The sequence below is a fragment of the Sinocyclocheilus rhinocerous genome, unplaced genomic scaffold (genome assembly GCF_001515625.1).
Source record: "Sinocyclocheilus rhinocerous isolate Xijiao unplaced genomic scaffold, SAMN03320098_v1.1 scaffold1157, whole genome shotgun sequence".
NCBI classification, from domain to species: domain Eukaryota; kingdom Metazoa; phylum Chordata; class Actinopteri; order Cypriniformes; family Cyprinidae; genus Sinocyclocheilus; species Sinocyclocheilus rhinocerous.
This window is the reverse complement of record NW_015631716.1, coordinates 1309711-1322138: the sequence shown is the minus strand read 5'-3', so window position 1 is coordinate 1322138 and position 12428 is coordinate 1309711. Positions and strand designations below refer to the sequence as shown.

The 12428-nt window shown below is 36.0% G+C and overlaps 1 protein-coding gene across 1 annotated transcript in view; it reads left to right on the top strand.

The window, feature by feature from the left end:
- The first annotated feature begins 3289 nt into the window (after positions 1-3289).
- The window catches only part of LOC107741860 (ribosomal protein S6 kinase alpha-5-like), a 39438-nt gene continuing 30299 nt past the window's right edge, over positions 3290-12428 (top strand). The window contains exons 1-5 of the mRNA XM_016554667.1: positions 3290-3560; positions 6632-6703; positions 6793-7011; positions 10300-10415; positions 10998-11099. Of these exons, the coding sequence (XP_016410153.1) occupies positions 3503-3560; positions 6632-6703; positions 6793-7011; positions 10300-10415; positions 10998-11099 (567 nt within the window). The 5' untranslated portion in view covers positions 3290-3502. The remainder of the gene's footprint in view (positions 3561-6631; positions 6704-6792; positions 7012-10299; positions 10416-10997; positions 11100-12428) is intronic.

Below are 12428 nucleotides of genomic sequence, written 5' to 3'. Positions count from 1 at the left end.
TTTTTACGGAAGTCACGGTTCGTGAAAAATCACAGCTACTTTATGTAGGCTGTGTGCATTTTACTGTGGACTGACAGTTTTGAAACTTATATGGTAGTTAAACAGCCCCTAGACCTCAGTTATTGTGAAAAAAGCCAGGACATTTCAGTTTTTACAATATGGGACCTTTAAATGTTGAAATAAAATAAAACATAAAATGTTGAAAAAAAAAAACTTAAACTGAAGAAAAGTTAGAAATATCTTGGCAACTAACTAAAATAAATAAGTTTAATAAAATAAAACTATTAAAACTGAAAAAGTTAAAGCTAAAATTAGAATAAAATTGTAATGAAAATTGCAAATACTAAAAAAAAAAACTAATTCAAAATATTAATAAATACTATAAATAATACTAAAACATTACTGTACAATATACCTCGTAAAAAAAGCTTAGTTTTTATTTTAACACAAATTAATTCACAATTATCTTAAGTAACGTTAAATGTAATATTGTACTACTCTCAATCACAACAAATATAACAACCTGGAAGGTATCGTGTATGAAATATGTACATCCCCCAAAACGTTATTTTTTCTTCCAACAAAAAGAAACTTGTTGATGACGTTCCCACTTATTGCTTGAAGATGTTCTGTGGCGTTAAGTAATCGTCTAAATGTACATTTAATTTAGCTTTAAAAACAAAACTGTAAATATCCACTTCAAATTAAATCGACTCCTTAATGTTTGTGTGCTAGTGTAGCTAACTTATAGTTTAGCTGACTGAATTTCAGAAAAATAAGTACTCTTCCACTCCGCTGCGCGGTGACAGTAAAGACGCCTCAGCATCAGAGAGAAAACGCAGCGCGGTGTGAATCCTCACGTCTCGTGCTTTGATCCAGAGGCAGAGCGCGGGCGGCCTCGCTCAACTCCACTCGACCGAGCAGCAACGATTCCAAAAGAGCCGCCATTCTGCTCAGAGGAGCAAGGGAGTGACGTCACGAGCCTCTTGTCAGGGCCGGGATTGGCTGAGCGATGCAGCGCGCGCAAACCTTAACAACACTGCCGACATTGACAGAACTTCAAAATAAAAGTTCACAGGACACTTGCGGTCGACGGTCGTACCTTCCATTTGATTATTGAGTAAAACTGTTAAAAACAATGTCTTGGGAAAAATATTAAATATTTGTTTTATTTGAATTTAATTTAGTTTTGTGATACAAATGACATGTTTTCTAACCAATAGCCACATTCAGACACATATCTTTTAAAGATGCAGATTTAACCTTTTAATTTGTTCTGTAAAAAAAGTTTGTAACTCTTTTAAAAGGTTGTATGTGTTTTTAAGATTTTTAAGAATGATGTGCCCTACAGAACAAACACAGGGCCATATTTAATTCTCAATTGGTAACTCATAATTTCATTCAACTAGATGTGTTATGGAACAACCTGTTGAACAACCCATATATCTATCCTCATCTAGCCTCATTTTCATTTGCAATAATAATAATAATAATTATGTGGTGTTTACTCTGAATAAGAGCCATGAACTCATCATTGTATTTAGAACAATAGAGCTGTTCAGTCATGATGTCAATTTACCTCAATCTAAAAGACTAGCTTGCCATGGGTTCCTCTGGGAAATTAGATTTAGCCAGTTTAGCCACTTAACCTCAAAACCAGTTCTGAGATTAAGAGGCTAAAGAAATGTTCAAGTTTCGTTTTAAAATATCTGACACACTGTATTTAGCAAGTTGTTAGCAACCCACACTTAAAAAAAAACAAAAAAAAACACTGTGACTGTAATTTATGTTGACCTGACATAGGCTACTCCATGTGCTATTTTTGCATGAATCAAAAACTGTTAACCTATAAACAGTAAATTTGAAAGTGTTACTTCTCTTGGAGTTCAATTTCACTCTATCGTGACTCAAAAGTGGTAATGGGTTTTAGCACTAAACTGAACAGTTTTATGTGCTGCAATAAATACAAAAGAACAATGCTGTTACCTATATTGGTCCCTACATATTTGTCTAAAATTGTTATTAAGACACTATATCGTGAGCAAACTATATAAAACGAGCAGCTTGTGTAGTAAACAAAAAAGAATGAGACAATTACTGCCACAGTCTCTCTATGGAAAACTGGAAACCTTTACAGACAGACCCATGCAGACCGGACAAACATAAATAATAATCTTAATAAGCTCTGCTTGTTTGCACTGCATGCACAGGAGGCGTGCCTTCCTTACCTGTGTTTATGAACCTGTTTGGCTACAACTTCTTGTCCGTATATGTAAACATCCAAATCAATTTGTTTAGGGAATATTTACATGGTAAACTATCTATAACTGTGTGGGCAGTTTACAATAAATACTGGGAGTTTACTGGGTGTTTCCTAGGATTGCACTAGAAAGGAAGTAAAGTGATTATAATAGAACATAATAGAAGTGCAGGTAACAGGTCTTTGCTTGTCCAAATCAGGACACGGGCTTCCCTTCCCCCTCAGAAATGATAAACCTGCTCTTTCATCCTTTACCAACTACTGAACTGTATGCACATAATGCACACTTTCAACTCACTTATCAAATACACAATAGAGCAGAAATATTGACTGAAGGTCAAGTGCACTCGTTACATTACAGCATATTCCTAGAGAATTAGCTAACTGCTCTGCTAATCTGTCTTGCTCCTTAAAGGGATAGTTAAAATATGAACATTTCTGTATTCATTTTCTCACCCTCCACTTATTCCAAACTTATATGAGTTTCTTTCTTTTGCTGAACACAGAAGAAAATATTTTGAAGAATGTTGATAGTATGGAAGTCAATGGTTACCGTCAACTGTTTCGCCATGATGACAGAAACACATTTTTGGGTGAAATATCCCTTTAAGATTCAGATGCGATTCTTGAGCTGGAAAAAAAAAAAAAAACTATTTATTAATAATACTCTGTAAAAAGATACTCGATTCTCCGGGGTTCCTCAAATTTACACATTTGTGGAACCTTCTGGAGAACATGTAAGCACCCTTCCAAAAAGGGCAGTTCTCGAAAGAACAATAAGAAAAAATACATTAGCATAAATTCCTACAAAAAATTTAATTTTTATATATTTATTTATTAATATATTTTATAAATATTCATTTTTTAACAATAATAATATTTAATTGATCTCTTACATTGTTGCAGTAAATAGTTAACGTTGAACTGTGCGTTGTGCGATGGGCGTTGAGTGACAGTCGGCTGGTCCAATAGAGCAGAAGTATTTCTCCTAGCAGCACCAGTGGGCGTGTCTAATGGGGGCTCGGCGTGTGTATCACAGTTAGTGCAGCTGTAGTATTTACAGCCCCACTGTCCTTCCCACAAGAATGCAGTTATTGTCATTTACATTATTTCCCAAGAGGTTGCTTTATAGCAACAACTCCGTTTATGTAATCCTGCAGTGACTGCCTCTGTTGTAGTATTTTGCATTAGTGTCGCGCAGCGAGCAGAGGAAAGAGTGCGCGCTCCGATCACGCGAGTACGATGGAGGGCTCGTCGGGGGAAGGTGACCTGTTTACCGTCAAACACGAGCTCAGAAACGGTAAATGAACGCCGGGCTGTCTGTCCCGCACTTCTATTTAAGAAACAACGCTTATATATAAATAATGCTTTCGTTATATCGTGGAAGGGACAGCGTTAATGTTAGCTGGTTGGCTAGAGTAAAAGCATGAGTAAGGCTATTAGTAGCCTATATTAATATATATATATTGATATCTGTATCACATATGGTCCTCCAGCCTGGGGTACTTTGAGGTTGGAGGATCTTCTGCATGTGCAATTGCATAATTCACATTCATAACCGCAGTTGCACTTAAGTGCACTTGCGTTTCAGTGCATGTTGTGTTTGAAACATTTGAAAGAAATTCGATTGACATTGAAGAAAAGATTTTACTGTATGGAATTAATTGCGTTTATTTGTGTCGGTGGTTTCAGTAGTTGCTCAGTCATGGCCTTGAGTCCAACGAAGCCCAATTACTGGCTAATTTAATCTCTAGGGCCCTGATGTTGTCTTTGTATAGTAAATGAAGTTACCAGGTTTGTGTCCTCATTTGCCTGTCTTAGTGAATGCTTAATAGGCACATTCCATCAATATGGTCCAGTACTTTGTTGTCTTGTGACATTTTTAGAGGCACCAATGCCACATTTTGGTTGTGAGAGCTATTAGATATGTTTAATAAAATATTACGTAACATAAAATTAACCTAACACGATAAACTAGTTTCAAATGCCTGTATGGCCACTATAAAACGGATTTTGGCATGTTGTCTTCAGACTGTCTAATAAAACAAACAAAATAATAATAAAAAAATGAATGTAATAATTTTTGACAGTCTATCAGAAAACGTTACTGCAGTGTTACAGAAAATTTAACATTTCTTAAAATTGTGACGCCCATGGAAAAAAAACAACGACATAATTTAGTCTTTCACTAGAGCATGATGGGATGCAATCTCATTCCATTTTCTCACATTTGACAAAAAATATAGTATGACTGCATTCATCAAGCTATGCAATTCAACCCTGTTACCCAAGTTATTGTAAGAAAAAAATCATCAACCAAATTTTCTTTAATTTGTTAAACCGTATTTTGAAATACCGAATTTTGTAACAAAAAGTAATATTTATTTGAATAACTATGTAATAATTCAATGTATTTTTATATAACTTATTAAATTCATATTCAATTAATTGTAGAACAAACCATTTCTGATTCTTAACCAATTTTAATGACAAAAATCAAATATTTAGCTCTCTGTTCCACATTCTTAGCACAACGCTGTTACCACACTGTTACAGAAAATGTGTAATTTCTTAAAATTGTAACACCCATGAATTTTGACTTTTATTGCAGCATGATGGGATGTAGGCCTAATCTCATTCCATTGTACTCTATTGTTGAAAATCGCAGTATTTATTTTGCCATCTTGACACAGATCATCTCATGTCTTTAAAGGTCTGTTTTGACTTCTGTATTATATCATAAAACGGGTTTCAATTATTGATTTATCAGCCAGGCCAAATGAGCAGTCAGTATTTTCAGATTGTTTGCACATAACTGTGCAGATCGGCAGATTAACAGTCGTGGTTATTCCGTGTGGTTATTAATAGCATTAATAATAGCATTTCCAAATAAGAGATTTGTGAATAGATCACAAATTTTCGGTTTTCAGGAAATATTGTGCAAAATACTGTTTTGCAGTCATTAAAATGTCTTTTGCGATTGTCCACTTTGTTTCAGCAATTAGGAAACCCATATCAGTCGACCACAAGTCTCAAGTATTTAAGTTACTAATCCAGATCCAGATATTAGACTCTGTAGTGCATTGCTGTATGACTAATGCAGGTCAATACGGATGATCCATTTACAGGCACTTAATTGTTTCTGGCTTGTTATGATTAACAAAGTGTGTAACCTTAGAGTGCAGGACTAAAGACTAGAAGGGGTCACCTGATAAGTCTCACCTAAGAAAGCCCATTGGGGACGAGATTCTCTCCATTAATGCTTTCGGGTCCCGAGTGGAGAACGTTGCGGTCTGGAAGCTTATTAATAAACATTGTGGTTCCCATGGGCCTCTCTAGAGTGCTTGCACCTTAAACATGCTGCTTGAGAGGATGTGGTAATAGAATATGTTTTTCTTTCCCTTCTAAAATCAGATAATTTGCAAAGATGGAGAAAGATCATGATTTTGTTAGAGATGCAGTGCTACTGTGATTGAGGGTAACAGCAGGAATGCATTCACTTCACTGGGCATTCTCATTGGTATCTACTGCATAAAACAAGTGACCTTACTTCAGGCTGCACGCTACCGTGTAAACATATACCACACACATGCTCGCGTTCTTCAATGTCTCATTCATGAAGGCTGTTTTGTTTCCTCTGAATCATCAGGCTCTTCGTTATTTATGAGTAGGCCCACACAGAATCTGCACCTGCAGAACTCAGATTTCTGAAGTTTGATTACATTACCGTTCAAAAGTCTCTTAAGCTCACCAAGGTTGCATTTATGTAATCAGAAATACAGTAAAAACAGTAATATTGTGAAATATTATTGCACTTTTAAATTTCAAAATGTTTTTTATTCCTGTGATAGCAAAGCTGAATTTTCATCAGCCATTTCTCCAGTCTTCAGCATCACATGATCCTTCAGAAATCATTCTAATATGCTGATTTGGTGCTCTGTAACATGATAAAAGTCACTACTGTCACTTTTGATCAGTTTAATGGATCCTTGCTAAATATTAACTTATTAAAAAAAAAATTACTGACCCCAAACATTTGAACGGTATTTCCTGATTTCATAATGCTTCGGTTGCCGCTTTTGTTTCAGCCTGTTTAAATATTTAAAGTCAGTGCAGAAAATGCATAAAAAAGTTTCCATCTGGACCTGTTTATAAGCTACATACTGTATTTACAAACAGCTGCGGGCTCGTCTCCAAGGGTTCGCCATTTTGAACACTTTTTCTGTTCTCACAGTTGTGAGAAAGTGGCAAAGGTTCAAGTAACCAAAGTTGAGAAGGTTTACGGGAGGTTTTCTTGTATGGTATCCAAGTGAAGAACATGATTTTTTTTGGGCCGTGTGACCAGATGGATGTGTTTAAATCTTTCCCCAGCCAATCTGACGGGTCACGCGGAGCGAGTGGGCATTGAGAACTTTGAGCTGCTGAAAGTGCTGGGAACAGGAGGTCAGTGATAGTTCAAGTATGTGAACCCTGCGTTCTCTGCTTATCTTTGTTCCTACTCCACTAACACATCGTTCTTCTCCTCCGGGCAGCCTACGGCAAGGTGTTCTTGGTTCGCAAGGTGAGCGGCCATGATTCAGGTAAACTCTATGCCATGAAGGTGCTGAAAAAGGCCACTATTGTGCAGAAGGCGAAGACGGCAGAGCACACACGCACGGAGAGACAGGTCCTCGAGCATATCAGACAGTCTCCTTTCCTGGTTACACTCCATTATGCCTTCCAGACAGACACCAAACTGCATCTCATTCTAGGTATGCTCTCTCCTCTCTCTCTTTTGGATTGCAAAAATGTTAACTGCACTTTATGCTTCAATTTTACTTCTGCATTTAAAGGGGTCATATGATGCGATTTCAATTTTTCCTTTCTCTTTGGAGTGTTACAAGCTCTTGGTGCATAAAGAAGATCTGTAAAGTTGCAAAGACTAAAGTCTCAAATCCAAAGAGATATTCTTTATAAAAGTTCAGAGTCAGCCACACCTACCTAAAACAGCTCGTTCTAACACGCCCCCACATACCTACGTCACAATGTGGGAAGATTTGCATAACACCGCCCAAATGTGCACGCAAAGAAAGAAAGCGTGGTTTCAGGAACAGCAGTAGTGTTGATGCAAAAGTGCAAAAGCACTTTATTTGGCCTTCCGGAAGTAGATGCAATTAGGAATCATTGGTTAAGATTTATTTACAACAGAACAGCACAACCCAGATGTTCGAATTAGTGCAACGCATTTTATGGACGACAGCTTTTTGAACCTAGAAGAGTACAAGGCTGGATGTGCAAAAAGGCTATTTCTAAAAAAAAACAAAAAGGTTCAATTCCGACTTTGCTATGACAATCTGGCGCTTCTGAATCAACGCACTGGATAGCTGGCTAATCAGAGCACACCTCGCTTTTCAGACCGATTAGTTTTGTAAAAATCGACGCGTTTCAAAAAGGCGGGGCATAGAGGAGAAACAATAATGTACAGTATGTGGAAAATAATGTGTTTTTTTTACTTTAAACCGCATAAACGCATTTCATTACACCAAATACACAAAATAATGTTCTTTTTAGCAGCATCATATGACCCCTTTAAAAGAGTGCAAGCAATGCAGGCAGAACTTTTCTTCTGCATTGCTCAACAGTTTTGTTATTGTGAGCTAATAGTGCTCTACCAAGCAGACTTTATAAGGTTTTGCTCTGATTCTGTTTTTGTGTGATTCAGTCGTAGTGAGCGTTTAGTCAGTCTGACTGCAAATAGCTTAGTGAGCAAGTATACATTGATATCTCACTTCACAGGAAGTGGGCAGGGAAATTTACCCATCAGTCATTGTGCACAGCCTCAGGCATTTTATTCAGCTTAATTAACCTTAACAGTACGAGAGTATAAAGTGCAGCAGATGTGACTGTTAGAATGCCATTATTGTATCCATCTCTTACATAACAAGAAGATAAACACGCTATAAATAATTATAAAACAATAGTTTATTTACTTACTTATATAGTTAGTTAAAAACAGTAATATTGTGAAATAGCATTACAATTTAAAATAACTGTTTTATTTTAATGTATTTTAAAATGTTGTTTATTCCTTTGATAGCAAAGCTGAATTTTCTGCAATGCATCCATTACTCCAGTTCTCAATGTCAAGTGAGAAGCATCAGAAATCATACTGACATGCTGGTCTGATGATCAAGAAACATTTCTTATTATTATCAGGCAGCTTAATATTTTTGTGGAAACCATGATACATTTTTAGCATTCTTTGATGGATACACAAAGTTCATAAGAACAGCATTTATTTGAAATATTACTTTTTTAACAATGCCAAAATCTTTACTGTCATTTTTGATAAATTTAATGTATCTTTGCTGAATAAAAGAATGAATTTCTGTCATCATACTGACCCCAAACCTTTTAACGGCAGTGTGTAATTTATTACTTTAATTTAAATGAGTTTATATTTTAATAATTGATATTTTTTGTTTGTACATCGCCATCACGCTTGAAGCCCCTTCTTTATGTGACTCAAGCAGGCCCGGATTGGCTAATTGGGAGCACCGGGAGGATTTCCGGTGGGCCGGTCTGTTTTTTGGCCGCGAGGGCCAGTGTGTTGTCATGCTACTGGGTTGAAATATGCTGCCTGCACTCACAGCAGCCCTACTCTTTTTATTTATTATTTTCTCGCAGCCCATATAATTTTTTTCACCAGACCATAATAATAACAAATTCTCAATTGATAATTAATCATTCTTTTTGCGATAATCATTGTTATTTGTGAACGTAGGCGTTTGAGGAAGGCTTTAAGACCAAGCGGGAATCCTCTGCCGGCTGCTCCCGCTTCACAGCGAGCTGCACCCAGGATCACTGTCCGCGTTTTGATTTTACAAAATCAGTTTGGGCGAATGCAACTTCTTGATCATGAGCCCAACATTTAGCAAGGCAGGAAAACATTCAGTCTACCTGAATGAAGACGTATTTCATTGTAAGTTAATGCTGTTAAATAGAGAGAGAAAAAAATACATTGAAAAAAACTTTTTAAAAAACTAGTGTAGGCTATTCTTAAACTTGGACCTCGTTATATTGAAGTACAAATCCAAGCACCAGAAGCAACCTACACTTTCATTGAAAAGTATGCATTTTTATTCATTCACAGGCTATATGGTTGAAACAATATTTTAGTTCAAAACTTTAAGTGCCATTGTTTAAAAAAATGCTTTATTGACTGACGTTTCATAGACCTTCAGTTGTTATGCTTTCAAATTCCATGCCATTTGTAATTTCACAGTATTTTCACCTAAGTCACAATTCTATAATGGTAAAATGTACTTAATTTTTTGTATGACATACAATTTTTTTTTTTTTTTAGAATAATTGTACATAAATGGGTTAAGCAAAACAAATGTGATTATTTCTGAGAACTTTTTAACTGCAGGCAGATATAGGCCTACATTATTGTATAGTACAAATATTTTGATTGTCCCTTATTCTGTCCCTTATTTTCTTAAAGAATAAACACTTATTTTGTACAAGAATAAACACTTTTCTTAAAGAATAAAAGATAAAGAATCGCAATTAGCCCTTATTTTATTAATGATGATGTAATTCTCTTTTGACTCCCCTGACAGTGGCACCTTGCTCAAAAAAACAAAAACAAAAACCTCAGTTGTAGGTGATATGCGAGCGAATAATAGATTAAAGAAAAAAGTGGGCCGGTCTAAGGCATGAAACTCCAGGGCTGAAAATGAGTCCCACTCCGGCCCTGGACTCAAGTGCTGTTTGATGAAGCCGAAGGGCATTCCTAATAAAGTGAACTTCTACACATCCCCTCTCGAGTGTGTAGAGACCAGTGAACTCTGCAGTTAATGTGCTTTACTAATGAAAAGCGGAAGCCCCTGTACCACTACAGGAACTCTTGGTTTTTGTGGTAACGCTTGGAACCGATTGTGTCAGTGTCAACATTAAAGCAGGATTTTGCAGTAACTGCACAATACCATGTGCATCAGAAATATAAATCTGTCTTTGACCAGTTGCAATTTTGTTTTATATACCTTAAATTTCAGACTATGTGAACGGAGGTGAGCTCTTCACGCATTTGGTTCAAAGAGTTCGCTTTAAAGAGCAAGAGGTTACCTTGTACAGCGGGGAGATTGTACTAGCACTGGAGCACTTGCATAAGGTAAAATTGCTGCCGCACTTATTTTCACACTTCATTTCCTTTGCAATCTGACTGAACGGCGCCTCATTTCAAGAGAATAGTGAAAGTAGTTCCGTCCTTTACTCAGGAGGTACTTCTCCTCTCTCCTGCCTACTCAGATCAATTCCTCACTCAGCTAACCAGGCCAGGCCAAATGTATCTGCAGTGCTCAAAATTTCCCGAAGGCTGTGTTAACAGAAAGAGGAAGAAAAGTGTTTTTAATGCATGCTTGTTCTGTGCATAGCAGAGAGAAGAGAACTGCCCTGGAGGCATTGCAGTGTGAGTAGGTAGGACCTTGACAGTGAGATTAACATTGTTTTGGTTCAGTCTCATTTTGTGTCATTGCCTATTATGTTGCCTTTTATTATTTATTAAAGTAGTGGTGCATTTTTCAGGTGAATGGCTGCTTTTTATGACTCCAGACAAGTTAAGGTTGTGAACACAACATTTGAGCAAATACTTTTGGCAAGGATGAATAAAATGTTGTTGAAAGATGACGTGAAATGTAAGTATTTGGTCCCACATCCAAATATAAGATCTTATTCATTCCTGTTTGTTTTTCAGCTGGGAATCGTCTACAGAGACCTAAAACTTGAGAATATACTTCTTGATTCAAGCGGTCACATCGTGTTGACGGATTTTGGTCTTAGTAAGGAATTTCATGAGGTGAGTTTGTGTTACTCTACATAGTTTTCTCCTTTGAGAAACCCTTTGTGCACTTTGGATTCCTTCCAGTTATCCATATTTGATTAAAACATTAATGATTAAAATTACTGTGCTTGTTTTTTCTAAAACATCAAAAATGGATAACCATTTTAACATTTGTTAAAAATTACATGTAATAGTGTTAATAAATTATAATTTATTATAATAGCAAAGGAAACCAAAACGAGCCTGCTCAATTAAATATCCAGTATCTGCTGGTATATATCAAATAATGACCTATACCAGTCATTTAAAAAAAAGAAAAACATCAGCCGATAACCTATATGGTACCAATATGTTGTACATCCCTAAAGTGTTTCCCATTGTTCCCTCTAAACTTCACTTTTGATGTTGTTATTGCACAGAATGCAGGCTCAGAAACTTGTGTGGAAAAGTTGAGTTTTCAGTGTTTCAGCTGGAGTCTGTCCGCATATCCACTGATTTACAGTGTGGAGGAAGTGAAAATGGGAGAACATAATGTGTTGACATAAACAGTGCTGATTAATTCATGAGATAAGGGCTGCATCCTAACACAGTCTTCCTAGTTCATAGTAGTTCATATTAACTGCATATTGATTCTTTTTCATGTACACTACCGCTCAAAAGTTTGGGATCAGTTATCAGTAAGACTTGCAATGTTTTTTAAAGAAGTCTCTTCTGCTCATCAAGGCTGCATTTATTTGATAAATACAGAAAAAAAACAGTAATATTGAAAAATGTTATTACAATATAAAATAATGGTTTCTATTTGAATATACTTTAAAATCTAATTTATTCCTGTGATGCAAAGCTGAATTTTCAGCATCATTACTCCAGTCTTCAGTGTCACATGATCCTTCAGAAATCATTCTAATATGCTGATTTATTATCAGAGCTGGAAGCAGTTGTGCTGCTTAATATTTTTTTTTGGAACCTGTGATACTTTTCTTTTTGACTTTTTATTCATCAAAGAATCCTGAAAAAGTATCGTAGTTTCCAAAAAAAACAATTTGGCAGCACAACTGTTGCCAACATTGATAATTCTATTAATAAATCAGCATGTTAAGGATATTAAAATAGAAACCATTATTTTATATTGTAATAATAACATTTCGCAAGATTACTGTTTTTTTTCTGTACCTTTGATCAAATAAATGCAGCCTTGATGAGCAGAAGAGACTTCTTTAAAAAAACATTGTAATTTTCTCAGAATATACATTTAATGTAATTTGCCAATGATTTCGAAACGATTTGTTCCAAGCAAGTTCGGAGCAAACCCCTCCCTTCCATAAGCCTACTCTGCTCTGATTG